Source organism: Polypterus senegalus, chromosome 1 (assembly GCF_016835505.1).
Source record: "Polypterus senegalus isolate Bchr_013 chromosome 1, ASM1683550v1, whole genome shotgun sequence".
Classification (NCBI taxonomy): domain Eukaryota; kingdom Metazoa; phylum Chordata; class Cladistia; order Polypteriformes; family Polypteridae; genus Polypterus; species Polypterus senegalus.
This window is the reverse complement of record NC_053154.1, coordinates 93,002,471-93,026,109: the sequence shown is the minus strand read 5'-3', so window position 1 is coordinate 93,026,109 and position 23,639 is coordinate 93,002,471. Positions and strand designations below refer to the sequence as shown.

The window sequence follows — 23,639 nt, the reverse complement described above, 5'->3', positions numbered from 1 at the left end:
GTCTGGAAAATAATCCAAATGCCCACTAGAGAGGGAAATAACCATCAAACTCATACCAGTAATGAAAAGGGTTGCATTAAATCTTTATAAACTACAAAAAAAGAAATATTTTTGGAAACTTGCTCTGAGAAACAAAATAAGCTCCAATGAGCACAAAAAGGCACAGCCTGGGATGCCATAAAAGGCAATGGCAATCCAAGGTAAAGAGGTTCCAATCAAGAATCCAGAGAACAAAGTCCAAAACAAAGCATTAGGTCAAAATCCAGTACACCACAACCAATGAAAAAGCAATAAGCAAAGGAGAACTTATATCCACCACAAGCGCATTCAATGAACCGCAACGGACTGTGGCTTTACCTCAGCCAAGCAGTCCCCTGTGGTAATGTAGAATATAGTAAAATGTAAGTATATATGTAGATTAATATAGAAAATAAACAGGAGAGACATTAAAGTGACATTTGAACCCCAGGATGGGGAGCGGTAATGGGACCCTGGAGGGAACATAAGAGACCAAGAGTAAAAAGCAGGGGTGTCTCAGGGGTGAATGTGTGAGGTCCATGAACATCTTGACAATGTTATAGCAGTAAAGTTTTTACTGTACTTAATTAATTAGTTACCTCGTGTGTATAACATCAAGTCTGGGGATGAGTCTTGAAATTCAGAGGCCTACACACTGTAATGACCTGCACTTTCTAGTATCTCACTTGTATGTTTTTTCTTACTTAACACCAAAATGAATTCCCTTCCAGATGCATTTACAACACTCCATCGATCCATTTTCATATCCATTTATTTCATGGAATAGGCAGTAAGTATCTTACTACAGCAGCAGTCATTGCAAGGCAGGAGGCAATCTTATCCCACACTCCCTACTTTATGTACATTATTTTTTAACATAAATTCTTTGTTGAGAAAGCAATCTGATGTGCACTCTCCAGCAAGTCAACTCGAGACTTAGTTATGGCTTCATTTAAGAGCAGAAACATTTTAAAATCAAGTATGAATTTAAAAAGACAACATATTTCTATTTGTTACATGCTTGTTGTTTCATGCTTTGAGTCACAGCTCTTTTTATTGGCAATAAAAGCATTATTAGCATTTTGAAGATAAACTATGCAAGAAGGCAGTAGACTGAATGTGACTTGGGCTCTATTGACATTTCAAGTGCACAATAACTTTTTTGCTGTGATCTTAAGTCCTGTACTTCAATATCCTTCTTTGCATTCATTTATGTTCAACAATGATAATCATTCATCCATGATACTGTCAGCATATTGTCAACAGAAATTACAGGTGTCAACATGGATGGCACATATATGGCGCAATTACCTTAGAAAATTTTGGGCCAGCATATCTCTCTATTATAAAAAAATCTTGGAAGGAAACAAGACATGGTTTTCTCAGAGAGACACTTTCACGTCCCGTGAGACAAGATTTTGTGCCAGGAGTTTTAACCAACCCCGGGGCCGGAAATAAAAGACAAAGAGTAGATGACAAAATAGAACACCGTAAAGAATTCAAAAACGTTGGCGCTGTACACATGCAGAGCAGGTTAGAGATAATGAAAGTGATAGTAAAGATCACATTAGCGTAAACAAATGGAAATTATTTCTTGGTGAAATAATGGAGCAGTGAAAACAGATCGAATATATTGTTTGGATTTAAACTTTAAGTCAGAGACTTGTAGATCATCTAATTCGTGTTGCCGTCAGGGAAAAGTAGTGTTTGTTCTCAATGAAGAGGCGTATCCGCAAGAATTAAAACATTTGTTGTTTGGTGAAAGTGAAATCCCACGAGAGAAAATTTCAAGCCCCACGAGAGAAGAGCTTATGCGAAGAGATTTGGAAAGGTCCTGCCCACATAACCATGCACACGGTTCAGTCATTTCTCATTTGTGTGAATGCTATTGTCAGACAAATTTCTTGTAGAGAGAAAGAAACGATATTCACTCACAGGCAGTTATACGTTGTGTTGTCACAATGTAATTCCAAACATGGAATCAAAATTCAATGCAGTATTGATGTAAAGTTAAAAGTGAAAAGAGATTAAATATATGGACATAAGATATGACAGAAGTACATAGATATTGTTTGGCTTTAAACTTTAATTTGGAGACTTGTAGATCATCTAATTTGTGTTGTCATCAGGGAAAAATAGTGTTTCTTCCCAATGAAGAGGCCTATCTGCGAGAATTAAAAGTTTTGTTGTTTGGTGAAAGTGAAATCTACATATGCATGAGGCAGAGACGTGAAGTTGCTGACGCATAGTGCAGGTAGGGGAGTTGGCGAGCAAAGCCCCCAGTTACAGTCAATAAACACCAGCTTTGTGTTGACAAAAAACAGACAACAATGTTTGGGTAGTAGGAGAAAACTAGAGTTCCCATAATAAACCCATGTAAAAAAGGACAACAGCTAGGAGAACTACTGGAGAAGAAGCACTGTAAGCCAGCAACACACCTGCATTTCCCTAACTGCAATCAATGAGAATCCTAACCCAAAAAATTTAAATAATTATCTTTTTTTATATTTCATAATGTTATATATCCTGAAATTTGCAGAAGACTCTGTCATTGTGAGTTTTTTACAGGATAAGGAGTACAGCCATGGCACAATTGCTGATGAGTTTGTTCTTTTTCACAGATGAATATTTCTAAAAAGGAGGATGTGGTTGTATATCTCAGTTATTTCCCTCCTTCCACTGCATCAACTTTAATTAAAGGAGACACAATGGAGATGGTACAACAATACAAATATCTAGGGCAATAATTGATTAACAAGCAAAACTTTGATCTTCAACACAAAGCACATTTGTGGGAAGGAGCAGACACAGCTTTTCTTTCTTTGGAAAATCAACTGTTTTAAAGTTGACAAAACCATAATGACACTGTTTTTCAAGTCTTTAATTAAGTCTGTTACATTTGCTTCTTATATGTTGCTTTGGCAACTTTAGAATTAAGAATATAAACCATTTTAATAACAATCAGCAGTAAAACTATTCATTTGTAGCAGACTTCTGTCACTGAGCTGTATTCGAAACAGGTTTGAAAGAAGGAAGATTCAATTCCGTTACATGGTAGCCATCCTCTTTTTCTAAATTTCAGTTGTTGCCATCAGATTGCAAATTTAGGTTTCTGAGGGTAAAGAGCATTATATTTAACAAGTCCTTTTATTCCTAAAGTTGTATGCATTTTGAATTTCACTACTTGTAGGGATGCTATTTTCTAAATTATTACTTTGTGTACTATTAATTGTAATTATTCTACTTTGTTTTAATCTTGAGTGTGTGTCTATGTGCTAACATTAGTTTTCAGTTGTGACATCTTTGTTTGGATCTGTGTAACAATGCCTTATGTTTAGTACTTTTCCTGCTGCAAACAAATCTACCTTAGGCATAATAAAGTATACCTAACCTAACCTAATTCAAAACTTTATAGTAAGTCAATGGAAGAAATGAAATTGGCAGTCACACTGCATACTTTACAAATGGCCATAAATACCTCTATATGAAGCATTATTTGCACAAATCACTTTATATATATTCATATTGTGGATTTCTTGAATAGGACTGCCTCTATTTTTGTTTTGCTGAACACCACACAGAGCACATAATCATAACACATACAGAAAAGCATGCGTTAGCAGATGAAAACATTCTATGTTATTAAAATCAAAATTAAAGTTAGGAACACAAGATTTCAGATAGTTGCCCTTCATTGACAAATTAAAATTTCAAAAATATCGGCCAAATGCCTAAGACTCTGAACTATCAGAGAGATAAACGTTTGGTGGCTCAGGCCTAATGGCTGGTTTACTGTGTGATGTTGATCATGAATTGTATTTAAAAGCTTTGCTGTCCTGTTATTGTCAAAATGGTTCAATTAATTCCAAAAGCCTCTTAATCAGTTGCTGCCTCCCAAAGTATCATAATAAATTTTGCGATGGGAGTTTGTTGTGAAATCTTTTAAAACAATGTTTGGCTCAATCAAATCTTAAGATAGTTAAGGTGATGTTAGTGGGTAGTTCTGTTGCTGCACAGATTCAGTCAACAATTTCTGTGTAGGATTTGCACCTTCTCCTCATTACTGCATAGGTTTTTCTCATGGTTCTTTTGCTGTTGTTGTTGTTGTTTTTCATGCATCCTAAAACATATCTATGCTAAGTGTGATATTTGGACGGCTTATCATCTTGGCGAATACCCCCCTAGATGCAACAACCTTGTATAAATCTACTTGGACTCACTTTCTACAGTATACGGGGCCAGAAAACCTGAAACCTTGCTGAGTTGTTTGTCTTTTTTCTACTATATATATATACTATATACTATACTATATATATACTGTATATACACACACATACATGGTGGGCTGGTGTCCTGCCCGGAGTTTGTTTCCTGCCTTGTGCTGTTCCAGCAGTCCTCATGACCCTATAGTTAGCAGGTTGGATAATGAATGGATGGATGGATGGATATTGTGATATTTGGCCGGCTTATCATCCCGGCCAATACCCCCAGGCCGCCAGATGGAGCCCTCCCTGCATTATGGAGGTGCCCCGTAGACCAGCAGGGAATCATGGACGATGTAGTTTTTATCATCAGCCCTGCTGGATACCTCAGGGGCCGCAAGAGGGTGCTGCAAGGAGGACCGAAGACTCATTTGTGCCCTATGACCTGGAAGTTCGTCATAGGAAGAACGACAGGCTTCCGGGTTGAAGAAAAGAACTTTTACCTGACCCGGAAGTGATTGAAGATCACTCGGACTGGGGATTGGGAACACTTCCAGGTCAGGAAATATAAAATGACTGTGGGAGCTCCCAGATGGCGAGCTGAGCTGGGTGGAAGGGTGGCAACGCGTCTGGGAGCTGGAGGATTAATTTATTGTATTGGTTAGTGATTTATATATTGTGTATTGTGGTGGAGAGTGTGCTTTGTGCAATGTGGCGATTAAATAAAGTCAACTTGAGGACTTTTACCTGGTGTTTGGAGTCGTGGACAGGGGTTCAAGGGAGCGAGAACGCCCCCTATCTACCACATAAGTTAATTGGCAACTTTAATTTAGCCTCTGTGAGACTGTGGACATGTGTGTGTATTTGTACTGCCATGGTTTAAAGGCTTTCCCATCAGGGTTTGGCTCCATTGGCAGAGTTTACACTATGTTTATAAAAAAAAAATCTCAAATAAAGGGAAATTGTTTACTCATGCTAATTTGAATATGTTAATAATCAACTAATATACTGTACCTAGATGCAGTATTAGTGCCGCTGCCTCATAATAAGGAATCCAGGGGTGGTACATGTGGGTTGTAATGGATGGCCGGCTTCCTATTCCGGCCCTGACCCCCAGGCCGCCAGGAGGAGCTCTCCCGACAGCATGGATGGGACCCGAATTCCAGCAGGGCCTCATGGACTATGTAGTTTTTATGCATAGCCCTGCTGGATACCCTGGAGACCACTGGGAGTCGCTGTCCAGAGGCCAATGGACTCATTTATGCCCTATAACCCGGAAGTGCGTCATAATCTCATGACAGGAAGAAGTGATGTGCTTCCGGGTTGAAGATAAGGACCATTTACCCTGACTCGGAAGGAATAAAGACTTGTGGACTGTTGGGCAGAAGCACCTCCGGGTCAGGTGGTATAAAAGGACTACGGGAACTCCCAGACAATGAGCTGAGCTGGGTGGTAGAAGGGCAACACGTCTGAGAGTCGGAGGATTGGTTATTGTATTGTTAGTATTGTTTATTGAGAAGAGTGGAGTTGTGGTGCTTAGTGCACTTGATTATTATAATAAATAATACTTCTTGCACTTTTACCTGGTGTTCTGGCGTGGTACCTGAGGGTTCAAGGGAGTGATAGCGCCCCCAACTGCGACAGGGCCCACATAGGTTTCTTCTAATTCTTCCCACAGTCCAAAGACATGCAGGTTAGATTAGCTGGTGATGCTAAGCCATCCTGTGATGTGTGTTTGTGTGTGTGTTCACCTTGCGAAGGGCAGGCGCCCTGTCCAGGGGCTGATCCTGCATGTGCCCACTGCTTCCTGGGATGGGCTCCAGCTTCCCTCTCGCACTGGATATGTTGGTTTAGAGGACGTATAAATCAGCTAACACTATAATCTGCCCTGCCCAAGCCACTCTCTTTCTTGCATGTGACCTATCCTTAAAACAGATTTTCAATTACAGATTAGTTTATTGTTTAACTTGAGAGTGGTTACTTCAGCAAGTACATTTTAGCAACACCATTTTCTAGCTTTTCATGCCTGATAAATGCTCCTGTTAGCCAACTTTCAAATCAGTTATCTAAGTCGCACAACCAGGGCTGGCACTACCATTACCCAGCCACACAGGTTAGCTTTGGAACAGTCGGTTGGCACACTAATAAGCTTGGCCTAGGGAGTAAAATAACCTAGCACCAGCACTATGCACACCCGAATGTTACGCAATGTGTACATTTTAAAACTTGTTAAAAATAAGGAAGTGTTTATTTCAAACAGACATACTTAAAAAAGCAATGTTTTCTGACATTTAAATATCGTTAATGGTATTTTTGTACTTTTTCATAATTTCAAAGTTTTTAATGAGTTAATGTGAGATGTACTTCATATTATACATTTATATTATTAACAATTTACCATATTTGATACGGGATGTGATGTTAATATGAAGTATTCATTTGAAAGTAAAAAATACCATTACTTTGTATGGTTCATGCTGTCGCCCCCAAAAGTTTAAACGTGAAATTCTGCCCTTGATTGAGTCCTGCCTTGCACTGAGTTCTACTGGGATAGACTCCAGTCCCTGAACTGGACTTCTGGTGTGTTTAATAATAATCATCTTTACTTTGCCCTAACATTGTAGACTCAGACACGATACATAAAGTGTAGCAATACATTCAGAAATCTAGGTGGGTTGTTCTATTACCACTAGTACCACAGTTAAACTTAAATTAACATTACAGTATAAGCTAGTAAAAACACATAAAAGTTATTTTTTTGTCCATTAGTATAACAATATTTACATGGAAAAATAAAGACACTTTTTGAAGTTTTTTAAACTGTATTCTGATTTCAGTGTAACTTCAGTTCCTCTGAAATTACTTTTTTTGTTACAAAATGACTATCTGATAACAGAAACTATTAAAATTATTAAGATTGAATCAAACATACCCCAAATACCCATGAACATGGCAAAAAATACAGTACCAAAATTGTCAAACAGATGTGATTGCTGCAGAAGAAAGAAAGAAAGAAAGGAAGGACAATTAACAGATAAATAATCTCAGATGCTAACAGAAAAATTCTTGGTGCAATGTGTAGGTATATTTCATTTCGATAAAAAAATCTGAAATTAGGTACCATTACTATCTTGACAGCAAAACTGATATAGACATCAATTTTGAGAGTCAAAATAATATAAACTTTTAATTTTATGACTACTCCTAATAACAACTTGTGTAAACATCACACTACTACTCCCATATGCATATTATTGTCAGTTGTTCTGAACAAGTAACAATAAATGAAAACAGCACATCCTTAGCAATTTATAATAACAAAAGCAGCGTCTATAGTTTCTAAAACATCCTCTTACAATGTTTTAACATTATTGCTACAGATTAGACTAGACAGTACCTACAGATATGTAGCTAAACCTCCAAGAGATTTCTGTTTGTCAGATGACAGAATAAAGGACAGCCATCTCTCTCATCTGTTAGCAAGAAAACAGCTGAAAGAAACAAGGCTTGACCCTCACCTTCACTTTGGTTTAATTCTAGGTGGTCTCATTTTCACTACTGGCTTCAACGGGACATTGGGATATTTCAGCTTACCTTGGAGGACTGACATGTTGTGATTAATTTCCAGTAGGTGCACTTCTTATCACATAAGGGACACATTATAATATCTCCCCCAACTGAAGCATTACAGATTTCTTTACTGTTGAAACAAAGAAAACGTAACGTTAAAAGATGGAGTAATGGATAGAGGCTGTGCAACATTTATATAGATATTCTCAATACTGTGAATAGGAATTGCTTCTACTGAGCTAATTGTAGCCTAGCAGTTCCCTTCATTGCCCCCATTTCTGGATGGTGTTTTGTTCAGTAGAAGGGTGTATGTAGCCAAGGCCTCCAATCAGTGTTTCCCAAACTGAGCCCTTGAATTCTACTTGACTTGCTGACAGTTTATTAAAACGGTCCAATTCTTGCCGGTAAGTTGACCCTTACTTTAAATGAGCACATTGTGTTGTTTTGTTCCTTCTGTACTGGATGTGCCCATACTGAAATTCTCTAGCTGAATTTAATAAACTTTTCCATGAAATCTAGTACAGATTTTTGTGTTTTATACACACAAACTGACTTCTGCTAAAACTGTCCAAAGGATAAGTTATGTATTTTACAAGCTGAATTTCTTCACAAACATGGCATGTATGCATTTGTCAGCAAAATTGTCCTCTTCAGTTAAGAAATTTTTTATGCATTTAAAAATGTCTTGCACTTTCCAATGGAGGCTAATGTGGCATGGGGCATCATTGGAAGATAAAAGCTTAAAAACTTAACAGAGTATGTCCAAGACAGTTCTCGAGTATTGATCTACTACTTGCAATTACACACACACATTGTAAAATAGCTTAAATCACAGGTGTCAAACTCCAGAGCTGGAGGGCCAGAGTGGCTGCAGGTTTTCATTCTAACCATCTTCTTCATTAGTGGCCATTTTTTCTGCTAATTAGCTTCTTTTGCCTTAATTTTAATTAACTTGACTCAGGCCCCCTAGTTGTCTCTTTTTCCTTAGTTAGCAGCCAAACAATAATGAGACACAAAACAAGCCGCCACATGTACCCATCATGCAATATCTGAAAATACAGAAAGTTGAAGGTCTCGGTAAGGTTGATCTCTCAGGTCACCAAAACATCTTGACAGTGTTCTTAGAAAAAACAGAAACTTCAGCAGCTTTGGAAATGTCTGCTGTGGCAGAATGAGAGCAGCAATAAGCCATGGAATTAAATAATAAGTTTAATTAACAGCATGAATTGGCCTCTCATTAAGAAACTAGTTGGAATGAAATTGGTTGGAGTTTGAAATCCCAGTTTAGCTGGTCATCTGTTGGCTCGTTTCACATCTCATGCCTGTTTGGCTGTCATTTAATGAAGAAACAAATCAATTCAGAGGACAGGACTTTAGTTTAATCCTGATGCTCTGTATATTCAATTAATTATCATTACTATTCATGGTGGCTCCAAAATCCGTACTGACCCCTACTCTCTCTTCTGTTTCTTTTCCTGGTTTTCTGTGGTGGCGACCTGCGCCACCACCGCCTAATCAAAGCATTGTGATGTCCATACATTGATGGATTAAAGGCCAGAAGTCCATGTGACCAAGTCCTCCCATGAGAACCCTGAATACCATGAGGACTGATCATTCATGGTTAGATAGAATGCCTAGAGGGGGCTTGGTGGTCTCGTGGCCTGGAACCCCTGCAGATTTTATTTTTTCTCCAGCCGTCTTGAGTTTTTTTTTTGTTTTTTCTGTCCTCCCTGGCCATTGGACCTTACTTGTATTCTATGTTAATTACTGTTCTCTTATTTTAATTGTTACTTTGTCTTTTTTCTCTTTCTTGTAAAGCACTGTGAGCTACATTATTTGTATGAAAATGTGCTGTTGTTGTTGTTGAATCCTTAAAAATAGAGCTATTAAAACGAAGGGAAAAGGAGTTAATTAGCAGCAAAAACTGGTCACTGATTAGGAAAAAAGGTTAGAATGAAAACCCGCAGCCACTGTGGCCCTCCAGGCCTGGTGTTCGACACCCCTGGCTTAAATACATTATTTATGAATAAAAAACACCAATATTATGTGATTCGGCCATTTAAAAGAAGACCACAGTGTTTGTCTTCTTCCACAATAATCTTTCACCCCAAAGGGAGTGATTTCATTTTGAAGATCAAATCACAGTAAACTTTTCAGAGAACATGGTTGGTTTTGTTTTGGTTTGTTTCCGTATTTATGTGAGAAATCAAACAAGCGAATAAAAAAATGTGTTGTTACCACACACAAAAAAAGTAATAGAATGATAATTTACAGACCAATTTTGCGGTCATAAACGTGCATCAGAAGGCATGTTTTCTTATATTAAAACTTTATCTACTTCATTGGTAAGATTTTAGGCTTTTTTTTCTGGTAGTGCCCCCATGCCCCATTAGCCTCCATTGTAGTGTGCCAGTAAGGGCAAGATGTTTTTTAAAATTTATAGAAAACGCTTAAACCTTAGAGCACAAGTTCACATGGAAAATGCATATACAAAATGTTTGTGAAGAAATAATATCTATATTAAAAATGCCAAACTTACCCTTTAAGATTTTGCTGAAGTCTTTCTTCTTCATTGTCTGTCATAAACAGACCACTTGAAAAAGGGCACACAGATGTGAACGGATGTGAAATGAACAGCTCCATTTGGGACAGCTTGTTATTTGTCGACTAATCTTTTATCTAGTAACCTTCATTTTGTTAAGCAAAATATTTGCAAATAATAAAAGGACAAACTATTAACTAGTTAACATACTGTATTAGTTAACATACTGTATTAGTCAAATTACTTGATGAACTAGTGCCTAATGAAGGGTTCTCCAGGCCCCAGACTTGGAAACAAAACCACTAGAGATAAGCATAATACAAAAAATAATCCAGGACACCACTCTGGTCAATTAAGATTTAGCAATAAACTCCGCAAGGGGCACTGCAGCCAATCTGCAGCACTGCTGTTGTCTCAGCTCCTGGAGTTGTAGATTTGGTCCTTGGTTCAGGTACTCTCTGTGTGAAGTTAATACATTCTCTCTAGGCCTGTATGTTTTTTTTTTTCTGTCTACTCTAGTTTTTTATCTTACATACCAATATGTTAGATTAATTATTGGGTCTAAATGGGCCCCCATGAGTACATGTGTATGTGTATTGTTGTGGTCTAAAATAGACAAGCTCAACATCTTGATTTAGTCCCTGGCTTGCATGCTGTGCTGCTAGGATAGCCTGGGATAGGCACCTGCTCTCTCTCTACAACTTTAAACTGGGTAGATAATCAACTTCGCAAGTGTCTGGACTATAGGAGAAAGTTACCATGAGCTAACACCAAGTAATTAATGCCCCACTCTGTGTCACAGTTATGTTTACAGATATAATTTTTTGTAAAAAATATACTGAATCAAATATACGGTTATTGAGGTGCAACATTTTCCTAACAGCATTGGGAGTATGGCAAGAATAAGCCCTGGATAAGAAGCCAGTCCATCACAACACCAGTTTGGAATAACACATTAACATAACCTAAAGGTCTTTGAGGCTGTGGGAAGCAGATATGGGGAGTACTCATTGAAAAGCCCCAAAAGACTTGCGCATAAAACACAAAGTCCATGGATGACAACCAGGTGTGAGATTCAAACTCAGGATGCTGCATCTGTCGGGCACCATTGTGTCAGCCATATTTTCAGGTACCTTGAGATGGATTTTACCATCTGAAAAAGTATTCCAAACATATAAATTGCACTTTAAGATACAGTATCTTGAATTTTCTCTCAATGGCTCTTTTAAGAGGGAAACAAGTAACTGAGGGCGGCACGGTGGCACAGTGGTAGCGCTGCTGCCTCGCAGTTAGGAGACCCAGGTTCGCTTCCAGGGTCCTCCCTGCGTGGAGTTTGCATGTTCTCCCTGTGTCTGCGTGGGTTTCCTCCCACAGTCCAAAGGCATGCAGGTTAGGTGGAGTGGTGATTCTAAATTGTGTTTGTGTGTGTCCTGTGGTAGGTTGGCACCCTGCCTGGAATTGGTTCCTGCCTTGTGCCCTGGAATTGGCTCCCGTGACCCTGTGTTCAGATTTAGCGGGTTGGGAAATGGATGGATGGACAAGTAACTGAATGATTTGAGGCAGCTGAAATGCAATACAATTCAATCAAATTCTTGTAAAAGTGCCTTCTTTTATATTTCAAAGGTATTCTGACATTTCCTAATACTTCAACAATCTTAAAAATTGTTTCAATATTTGTCTGTATAGGCAAGACTGAATACAAACTGTATAAATATTTTGAAAAATAATATCTTCCTAATTCTTTTTATTTATTTATTTTTTTTTTTAAAGCATATAACATTACATACAATCAAGTCAAACTTAACAAAACTAAATTCAATTCAACCCTCACCCATGAGAGGAAGGCCAACATCCAGAGTAAAACCTTTGAGAGTAGTAGAGTGGGGAAGGAGTCTTTCTCCCCAATATAAATGCTTATTCTAAAATATTATTGATTAGATTTTTCCAGGTTTTAAAAAAAGTTTTGAACAGATCCTCTAAGAGAGAATTTGATTTTTCCAATTTCAAATAGTATTTAACATCAGTTACCCACTGACTTAAAAGAGGTAGGTTAGGATTCTTCCAGTTGAGCAAGATAAGTCTCCATGCTAGTAGTGAAGTAAAGACAATTAGTTTGTTTGTCCTTCTCCAGTTTAAGCCCATCTGGGAGTACACCAAACACAGCTGTTATTGGATTAGGAGGGATTGTGACACCAAGGCCATCTGATAGGCATTTTAAAATTTTTATCCAGAATGATGTTAATTTGGTGCAGGCCCAAAACATGTGGCCTTTACCCAAATGTATGCTAAAATCAGTTTCAGCCATTTACAAATGCACACAGGCACATTTGTCATGTGTTTTTCTGCCTGCTCGTCTGCTAACGTGTATCACTTTCTTCCTTTCTCAGAGTTTATAATGCCACATAAAGTCACTGTAATGCAGAAAACTATGTCTATTGTGCAAGGGGAAATAAGTACAGTATGGCCTTACCTCCACAAGTTTTCATTATAAGTTGATGCTCCATACAAAAAGCAGAGAACACCAACAATGGCTGCAAAAAACAGCATCTCCGTGTAGAAGCCCAGCCAAGCAAAATATATACCAATCTTCTCCCCATAGTACCTCCTGCGCAAAGAAACAAACAATTTACAGATATAACAAAGTGAAATTCAGAACAACTCCTTGATACCCTAACCCACTGTGAGTTGTGTGTCATTTGAGCTGCTGCCTTTACTCACAGGAACTCCTCTCAATAACTCATACTTGTATCTGAACTCACACCTGCTGCACACTTCTTGACTTGTTTCAACCACTACCCAATTCCTCACATATGTCCACTCCTTATATCTCTGTGACTAGTAGGGGGTGTCCCAGAGCCCCAGAATCCAGACGCAAATGCACTGACACAGGCAAAGGTTCAAATAAAGTATATTTCATTAAAGAAAAATACTTTTTCCAGGTTCATCCTGCAAATACAAGCAATCCCAAGCACAATTCCAATTGCCTCCCTCCACTCTCCTTCAGCAGGCATTGTTTCCAACCTCATGACTCCAACTCCTTGAATAAAATACAGTTAGGTCCATAAATATTTGGACAGAGACAATTTTTTTCTCATTTTGGTTCTGTACATTAACACAATGGATTTTAAATGAAACAACTCAGATGCAGTTGAAGTGCAGACTTTCAGCTTTAATTCAGGGGGTTGAACAAAAAGGTTGCATAAAAATGTGAGGCAACTTAAGCATTTATTTAACACAATCCCTTCATTTCAGGGGCTCAAAAGTAATTGGACAAATTAAATAACTAGAAATAAAATGTTCATTTCTAATACTTGGTTGAAAACCCTTTGCTGGCAATGACAGCCTGAAGTCTACTCATGGACATCACCAGATGTTGGGTTTACTCCTTTTTAATGCTCTGCCAGGCCTTTACTGCAGTGGCTTTCAGTTGCTGTTTGTTTGTGGGCCTTTCTGTCCAAAGCTATGTCTTCAACAAGTGAAATGCATGCTCAATTGGGTTACGATCAGGTGACTGACTTGGCCATTCAAGAATTTTCCACTTCTTTGCTTTAATAAACCCCTGGGTTGCTTTGGCTGAATGTTTTGGGTCATTGTCCATCTGTATCATGAAACGCCGCCCAATCAATTTGACTGCATTTAGCTGGATTTGAGCAGACAGTGTGTCTCAGAACACCTCAGAATTCATTTGACTGCTTCTGTCCTGTGTCACTTCATCAATAAACATTAGTGTCCCAGTGCCACTGGCAGCCATGCACGCCCAAGCCATCACACTGCCTCCACCATGTTTCATACATGATGTGGTATTCTTTGGATAATGAGCTGTTCCACACCTTCATCATACTTTTTTCTTGCCATCATTCTGGTAGAGGTTGATCTTGGTTTCATCTGTCCAAAGAATGTTTTCTAGAACTGTGCTGGCTTTTTTAGATGTTCTTTAGCAAAGTCCAATCTAGCCTTTCTATTCTTGAGGCTTATGAGTGGCTTGCACCTTGCAGTGCACCCTCTGTATTTACTTGCATGCAGTCTTCTCTTTATGGTAGACTTGGATATCGATATGCCTACCCCCTGGAGAGTGTTGTTCACTTGGTTGGCTGTTGTGAAGGGGTTTCTCTTCACCATGGAAACGATTCTGCGATCATCCACCACTATTGTCTTCCGTGGATGTCCAGGTCTTTTTGCATTGCCGAGTTCACTAGTGCTTGCTTTCTTTTTCAGGATGTACCACACTGTAGATTTTGCCACTCGTAATATTGTAGCAATTTCTTGGATGGGTTTTTTCTGTTTTTGCAGCTTAAGGATGGCTTCTTTCACCTGCATGGAGAGCTCCTTTGACCGCATGTTGTCTGTTCACAGCAAAATTTTCCACATGCAAGCACCACACCTCAAATCAACTCCAGGCCTTTTATCTACTTAATTGATAATAACATAACGATGGACTTGCCCATGAAATAGCCTTTGAGTCAATTGTCCAATTACTTTTGAGCCCCTGAAATGAAGGGATTGTGTTAAGAAAATGCTTTAGTTGCCTCACATTTTTATGCAATCTTTTTGTTCAATCCACTGAATTAAAGCTGAAAGTCTGCACTTCAACTGCATCTGAGTTGTTTCATTTAAAATTCATTGTGGTAATGTACAGAACCAAAATTAGAAAAAAAGTTGTCTCTGTCCAAATATTTATGGACCTAACTGTGGACCAGCTCCTTTTTATGCTGGACCCGGGAGCTACAGCATTGCACAGTTAAAACACTTTCGGGACAGGCAGAAGCTCCATAAAATAGGGAAGTCTTCTCCTGGCAAGCCCCTCTGATGGTGTTCATGGACCCCAACAGGGCTGCCTTTTCAAACTTTAAGTCCCATGTAAACCTGTGGGTGTTCAAGCTGGGATCACGTCAGAATTGCACTACCACCTATTGTATTGAGGGACGATCCATCTCTGATACACCTTCTCCTCCGGCCCATGCATTATTTTATCTTCCTGATTGGGACTAGAGCAGGAAACCATCCTAGCTGGGTTGCACGTCCGTACACTCGATCCATCCATTATGACCTCCGGGATGGACAAAGCCTCACGCTCGATCCCAGTCAGGACACCAGTCCATCTGTGATGATGTTCACACCTCTGATTTCCATATTGTTCCATTATGAGTATCTACCACTCAATATTTCTTTCTTTCACTCTTTCTCTTGTCTATCTGCTCTCTGCATGTTTGTATCTCAGAAATTCACTCTTTAACTGTTCCTTTATCTTATATGTTTTGTCCCTGTTGCTAAAAACATCTTTCATTTGACCCAGATGACTATTAAAGTCTGGCCATCAATCTGTACCATAAACTCTGCTCCCCTTGGCCTTGAATGTCATACCTGATGAGATTTAGAGGTTGCTCCTTGTAGAAACATGAAAAACGCGCCCAGTCACAATACAGAGTGTATCTATCACTGTCACAGCCGGGCTCTTCAGATCTTTTTGAATAATGACACTTTCAAAAATGAAGATAATGCAAATTAACAACCAAACAAATACACAACCATTCATTTATGCTATTCTTTTTCTAAGCTACAATATTCCAAAATATTTTATAGATAGAATTATTTAGGCACTTGGAACACAGAATTTGCTCTGGCTATTTGAATGTAAATTCTTTCATGAAGAACTTTGTGTACATAGGTGTGCACCAGCTAAGATAGTTGTCTGCATTGTTATATGACTTGAGATGAGATCAGGCCGACTCAGGCTGTTGACAAGAGATGCAATTCCAAGGGCAGTATATATAACAGTATATTGGTTTACACTTAAGGAGCCTAGAGCAGGTTGTGCTTTCCCTCCATCTTTAGTAAGTAAGCCATCCATTCCTTACGTGAACAGGAGCAGAGTACGTACATCATGCAGAGGGTATGCTGCAATGTAGCTTCCATTGTTTAGGAGCCGCTTGATTCCTATTTTCTTTGTTCCTTCTTCAGTCCCATAAAGACATCGTGAGAGAATGTAATAAGCCTGAGTGAGAGGAGGAAGACTCTTTATAATGAAAAACAACTTCATACATTTCGCTTTACAGATAACACTATGATGCAACTGATGCAGATATCAAAACACGGTCAGACAGGAAAGCAAATATGAGAGTGTTCTATGCAGAGATAGCATCTGTTTGTCCATTCTTTCTTTATCCTTTCTAATCTCCATCAGGGGCTGGAGTCCATCTGACAACATCAGTTACAGGATGTCGATCACAGGGTGAACATACACTCACACTGGGCCAGTCTGGGGTGTTTAATGAACTTAAAACTTGCATCTTTGGAATGTGGGTGGAAAACTTGAGTACCCAGAGAGAAAAACCTACACAGACTTGAGGACATCATGAAAAGTCCACACAGTTACCAGGGCTTTGAAGCGTGGATGCATCAGTGCTAACTATTGTGCCCTAAAAGTAATTGAAGCATTAAAATTGCATTTAGCCATATGAAAGTATAAGATACAGAATCCACACAACTTTGTGAAGAGGTGGTATTAAGAAAGATCAGAGTTTAGAGAACTTGCAAGAAAGGTTGAAAAGGTCAAGACAATGTTCCAAAACTTTAGAGTTTAAATTTAAAACAATCGTATGACAAGCAAAAAAGTTATGAAATTTGTACCCACAATTTCTTAAGCACAGTATTAAAATATACAGTAAAAGAGAAGTGAAATTACACAAACTGCCCCAAATCCTGGCCTTAGTGAAGTAAGTAATGGAAATTGTATTAAGGGTTTTAAGAAACCTGCAGTGGGCTGGCGCCCTTGCCCAGGGTTTGTTTCCTGCCTTGCACCCTGTGTTGGCTGGGATTGGCTCTAGAAGACCCCGGCGACCCTGTAGTTAGGATATAGTGGGTTGGATAATGGATGGATGGATGGATGGATGGTTTTAAGAAACCAGCAAATTGGTTGTGATAAATTTTTATTCAGCACTTCTTACAGTAGTTTGCCGTCCACTTTTTCATATTAAGGCTAACCCTACATCACAAATGAGATCTGAGACACCATGGTCATTCAGATAGCTGAAACATATTGTAATTCCAGAACTGGAGATTCATTGTTAAAGCCAGCTTTACAACACAACAATTAAGTTAAACACTAAAGCCTATATCATATTAGATGACTTTTTCAGTGATTTTTCAGTCATAGCCTTTATTTATATAATTTTAGCCACTCGGCGCACTCCCATGAAGCAGATCATCTAATGTGACATACCCAAAAACTGAAACAGTAGTGGCTCATGGTCTTTCAAAAATTGGCAACCACATTTTAGGCTTACATCATAAAATTAGTCGATTATTACATCATGTAATTTATATGTACAGAACAATTAGTACAGATAACCCATCGCCCTTTGTGGAATTTGTATGTTCTTCCCGTGTCTGTGTGGGTTTCCTCCGGGTGCTCTGGTTTCCTCTGACAGTCCAAAGACATGCAAGTTAGGTGCATTATCGATCCTAAATTGTCCCTAGTGTGTGCTTGGTGTGTGTGGGCGTGTCTGTGTGTGTGCCCTGCCCTGCGGTGGGCTGGCGCCTTGCCCGGGATTTGTTCCTGCCTTGTACCCTGTGCTGGCTGGGATTGGCTCCAGCAGACCCCCGTAATCCTGTGTTAGGATATAGTGGGTTGGATAATGGATGGAAGGATGGAATTTATATGTAAATTCTGCTCTCCTTTCTTTTTGTAAAAAATGGTCTGTGACCTTGTCATATAAACTGGGAGTCTGTTTGCTTAAACACTTTTGGCCCATTATGTTGCAGCTCTACGATTTGGCTAGTTTTAAGCATGTTAAGCTCCTCTACACCTGCTGATTAAGCTCCAGTTGTTGCCACTAAAGACAATAGCTTCTATAACTGAGACATTGCTCAATCCAACTCATTGTCTTTAAAAAACACCAAGAATCCACACCACTTACCCTGGCTCACTAGTTCCCCCACTCCACAACCCGGTTTGATATAGAAAAACAAACTTTACTATAGTGCTACAAACAGCAAACTCAAGAATGCTGCATTTATGATTTTATTTACAGTACAACTGGAATAAATGAAAATAGTGGGCTATAACGTTAGCAAATAACAGATTAGGACCAGTAGCTTCACTTGCCAAAAATCCACATGGAACTGAACTTGAAATTCTCTGATGCCAAAATTCTGTCAACCAAAACAAACTCCAGCCAGTCTGACAATTCCTCCAATCATCATACAGCGGCCCAGTGTCTTGCTAGCCCACGTCCCATTTACTCCCTAAGACACTAAGCCTCCTTGGTAATGACGTTTTGAAGCATTTTTCCAATAAACATCTAGCTTTGCTGTAATGAAAACAAAGCCTACTCTGAAGCGTTATTGAAGTTCAGTGAAGTTGGACTTAATGGATTGTGCTACCAGGGCAATGTATGAGAAAAACAAAAATCACATTAAATGACCTGCAAGAAATCATTACTGATTTTGAATGAACTAGCCATGGTGTTGAACACATTTTAGCACACTCTTTGTAGCAATGTAAATACAATATTACATGTTTGATGATTTTTTTTGTGACATTTAAGAGGAGACAGAGCTTCCCTTGTAGTGTCAGAGAAGTTGACTTTAGACTGAAACCAACTACTTTGCTACTGGCTATGATGAAATCAAGCAGGTTTGATTTTCTTATTAGTCAGTGGGGTGGGCTGTTTATGCAGGAAAGCTGACAGCCAAATGTACCAATGAATGCTCTTTCAGAATGCAGCAATAAAGAAAAAGGAACTTGCATGTTTTGAACCTTGCAAATAGAAGACAAGCTCATCTGTTTGGTGAGTCATAGTTTACATACCATAACATAAATGGAAAAAATTAAAGGGTTGAGATTGAACTCGCTGCTGCTGTTAGCCCTCGGTAAAGCTCTGCTCCATCATGCAGCACACTATTGGCTGTCAGAAACAGCGGCAAAGACAACAGATAACAGGTAAATATGACATGGTCAGTCATGTAATTTGACATGGTGCAACGACGACACCAGTGCCTGTTCTCATCAAATCTGACGTGTCCCATGATAAAAAGTCATGGCACATTGGCTTTAGTTGTCGCGAGATTGATCATTTTGATAAAGGGGCCATGCAGTGGGCTTAAGATTTCATATTTTAAAGCAGCGAAATATATTTTTCAAGTCATAAATACAGTATACTGTGGAATAAACTGCCCACTGATTTCAAGTTGTTGTCTACAGAATCAGTTTAACTCAATTTAAATATCAGTCTGGTCACGTCCTGTGTGGAGTTTGCATGTTCGACCCTTTTCTGCACAAGTTTTTCTTGCTACATTTTTCTTTTCCTCCCACAATCCAAAAACACAGGTTAGATTAAATTGACACCCAAAATGGCCCCATGAATGTGTATGTGGGGCACCCAGGACTTAGTCTTTCTTCTCAAGTGCTGCCGCCCCAGTGCTGACTACTCAAACCAGGTTTGAAGATAATGGAATGCTTGTAGAATTATTCTTATTTGCACCCGTAACACATTTAACTAATTATGATATTTTTTAAAGTTTGTTGCCCTTTATTGTGTTTTCCAGTTTCTACATATTAATTTGTAACTGTAACCAATGAGAGTGTCTATTCATAAAAAGAGTATTCTTGGGTGGCATGGGTATGAACAAGGATCATTATAATTTTTATCACAATTCAAGATTCATAAATTAGCCAAAAGAGCTGGTTTGTGAAGTTTATTTCATGAAAGTACTGGAAAATGTAATCTTAACATGTGTCTTTTATTTTTCAGGCAAAAACAGTAATCCCCTCACTCTTAAATAGGGACATTTCAAGCATGACATCAATTAATAGGTGCACAAAAAGACTGCAAACTGTAAAAATGAAATATCAGCAAAAATGCAAGAAGTGTAAAAATTGTGGTGGGTTTTTGCCCACATTCCTCACATCTGTTAGGTTCCTCCAGTCTTGCCGCAGATGATGATTCTTAATTTTTACCATCACAATTCTTAATTTTTTAGTTAAGCCACTCATAACTTTTTCCCTCTTATCACTTTGTTCATTTCTTGTTTCAGATATAACAGTGTTGTTTTGAGATGACAGTATGTATGTGACTTGTCTGCAGACCTACAGCAATTATGACTTTTCAAAAATAATTTAAATTTTACATATTTGGATGGGGGCGGCACGGTAGCGCAGTGGTAGCGCTGCTGCCTCACAATAAGGAGACCTGGGTTCTCTTCCCGGGTCCTCCCTGCGTGGAGGTTGCATGTTCTCCCTGTGAATGCGTGGGTTTCCTCCGGGCGCTGCGGTTTCCTCCCACAGTCCAAAGACATGCCGGCTAGGTGGATTGGTGATTCTAAATTGGCCCTAGTGTGTGCTTGGTGTGTGGGTGTGTTTGTGTGTGTCCTGCGGTGGGTTGGCACCCTGCCCAGGAATGGTTCCTGCCTTGTGCCCTGTGTTGGCTGGGATTGGCACCCTGCCCAGGAATGGTTCCTGCCTTGTGCCCTGTGTTGGCTGGGATTGGCTCCGGCAGATCCCCGTGACCCTGTGTTTGGATTCAGCGGGTTGGAAAATGGATGGATGGATATTTGGATGGTCTGCGGTGGGCAGGCGCCCTACCCAGGGTTTGTTTCCTGTCTTGCGCCCTGTGTTGGCTGGGATTGGCTCCAGCAGACCCCCGTGACCCTGTAGTTAGGATATAGTGGGTTGGATGATGGATGGATATTTGGACAGCATTCTGATGTAGTGGTTAGCCCTGCTGCCTCACACATACAGCACCCATGGTTTAAATTCCATTCTGTTTACTGTCAATTTCTCCCTATACCTGTGAGGCTCTATATACAGTTAAACCATTTTTGGTTCTCATCACAAAGTTGTGTGTTAGGTTACTTGATGCCGCTATGAACACATGCTTCCATGTACATCAGTGTGTCCTGCAGTGGAGTTGTGGCTATAATGTAGAATAATATCTAGAATATAAGTTGATAATATCTTTTATTATGAATGTCTAACAATATACAGTAAATATGTGTAGCTATTCTAATTTTTAAGTGCAAGGAACCTGGTTAAGCTAGATGTTGCTTAGACATTTACTACCAGATTAGACGGGACGTTTTGTTAGGGGAAGAGTTGACCAGGCGTGCAGGGACACTTTATGTCACATATGTGACCGGGACAGGCCACTATAGAAGAAAGTCTTCAAAGTCACACAATGAGCTGGCTAAGAAGAAAATATAAAAGAGACGAGCTGACCAGAGAGAATTGATCATAACTACAAGTGTTCCTGAAATTACACATCTAGCACTAACAGGTTGTATGGTTTGCAAAGCCACATTCTATTTGCTTTGATTTATGGCACTGGTTATAATATTTGAAGATTAAAATTTACTATCAATAATACATGAATAGATTTGTTAACTTTATCTCCTGCTTTTCCTGGTACTCTGTCTGTCTCATTATCTGGGGTTACATATGTAGAGGTTAGTGAGGAGTGCTGAACAGTGTGGTAAGAGTATAGGATTGGAGGCATTCTCTTAAGCTCTAAATAATAGAGAGTATGAATGGCAATAGGGTCACTCTAGGCCCTTAACACAACAAAATGGTGGTCCATCAAAGGTTTACCTTTGCCCACTGCAGCTAGAATAGGTTCTGCCCTCTCACAACCATGAAATGCGTTTAAAAATGGACAGATATATGAATTCTAGATTTGAAACAACAGTTTCAAATTCACAAATTGTATGTTATTTTTTAATAGACTGGGGAAAATCGATACTGTGTTCACTTGAGTAGATGTAAATGGCATTTATATGAGGCACAATCTATACTAATAAAAGGCAAAGCCCTCACTCACTGACTCACTCACTCACTGACTCACTCACTGACTCATCACTAATTCTCCAACTTCCCGTGTGGGTGGAAGGCTGAAATTTGGCAGGTTCATTCCTTACAGCTTCCTTACAAAAGTTGGGCAGGTTTCATTTCGAAATTCTACGCGTAATGGTCATAACTGGAAGCTGTTTTTCCATTTACTGTAATGGAGATGAGCTTGAACGCCGTGGGGGTGGAGTTTCGTGTGACATCATCACGCCTCCTATGTAATCACGCAGTACATAGAAAACCAGGAAGACCTCCAAAAAGCGCTGAAGAAAACATGCATTATATAATTGAGAAGGCAGCAAAACAATAAGAAGCGAGCAAGTGACATATACAACCATGTTCATGAGTTCTGCTACTTCGGAAACAAAGCACGATGTAAACCTACACTTTAAATTAAGTTCATAAACAGGCTGCCGCTGGCGTTTGTAATTTAGTGCCTGCCCATATAAGGCCGTCCGTCAGCGGCAATCCAATAGCAAACTCCCACTAAATATTCACGGGTGAAGGACTGTGCTTATGGAGAGGAAGATGAGATGGTCAGGGTGGTGTTTGACACAAACTCAGCTAAACTGCGAGAGAAAGTTTTAAGTGCCAGGACTAAGGTAACATTAAATACAGCCATGGACATAGCACGAGATGGCACCAGCACAGCTGGGAACCTTCGATGCATGTACACCGAGTGGCTCACGTGAACTGACGCAGTGCACAGATAAAAGGCAACAGTTCCAAAGAGCACTGAACAAAAACCGAATCACACAATTGAAAAGGCAGCAAAAATATGAAGCGCCTGATAAGCATATTCATAAATCCAGCTACTGCGGAAACAAAGCACACGGTGGAAAAAGTCAATGTCCCGCTAAAGGAAGACAGTGTAAAAAAACCCGTGCATGCAGTGTGTCAGGTCTCAGATAAAGAAGAAGACGAGCTGTTTATTGATGCAGTAAGAAACGAATCGATGAATGAAACCTGTCATCTTTACAACGATTGACAAACACGGAATGTAACTTGAACACAACACATCCTACAAATACGAACCTGATTGAAAGAAATAATGATAATCAAATCCTTGATGACAGCAACACTCAGTAACACTCACAAAACAAATACTGTATATTGACAGTCATGTTACGTTATTTTTAAAATGTTCCCTTTTCTTTTCTAGCTTTTTAACACACTACTTCTCGCTGCGATACGCGGGTATATATATATGTATATATATATATCCCGATCTACATACTCGAATAATGGATACTTTATTCGCCATCAATGATTGTTTTGGTAAAGCCATACTCAGTGTATTCATTAGATGAACGGTAAAAAAGTAAGAGCGAGGGGAGGATGCAGGCTGTAGGCGTCAACTCTATCTGAATTGCGATCACATTTGAAAAATATATCTTTTCAAGTTCTATTTAGTCCATATGTGTCAAACTCAAGGGCGCGGGCCACATCCGCCCGCGTAATTATATCC

General features: G+C 39.2%; 1 protein-coding gene across 1 annotated transcript in view; it reads right to left on the bottom strand.

Moving 5' to 3' along the window:
* LOC120526383 (anoctamin-5-like) overlaps nt 1-23,639 on the bottom strand; it is a 65,174-nt gene that overhangs the window by 24,128 nt on the left and 17,407 nt on the right. The window contains exons 6-10 of the mRNA XM_039749564.1: nt 16,211-16,324; nt 15,694-15,809; nt 12,803-12,937; nt 7,815-7,920; nt 7,153-7,213 (exon numbers count right to left, since the gene is read on the bottom strand). Of these exons, the coding sequence (XP_039605498.1) occupies nt 7,153-7,213; nt 7,815-7,920; nt 12,803-12,937; nt 15,694-15,809; nt 16,211-16,324 (532 nt within the window). The remainder of the gene's footprint in view (nt 1-7,152; nt 7,214-7,814; nt 7,921-12,802; nt 12,938-15,693; nt 15,810-16,210; nt 16,325-23,639) is intronic.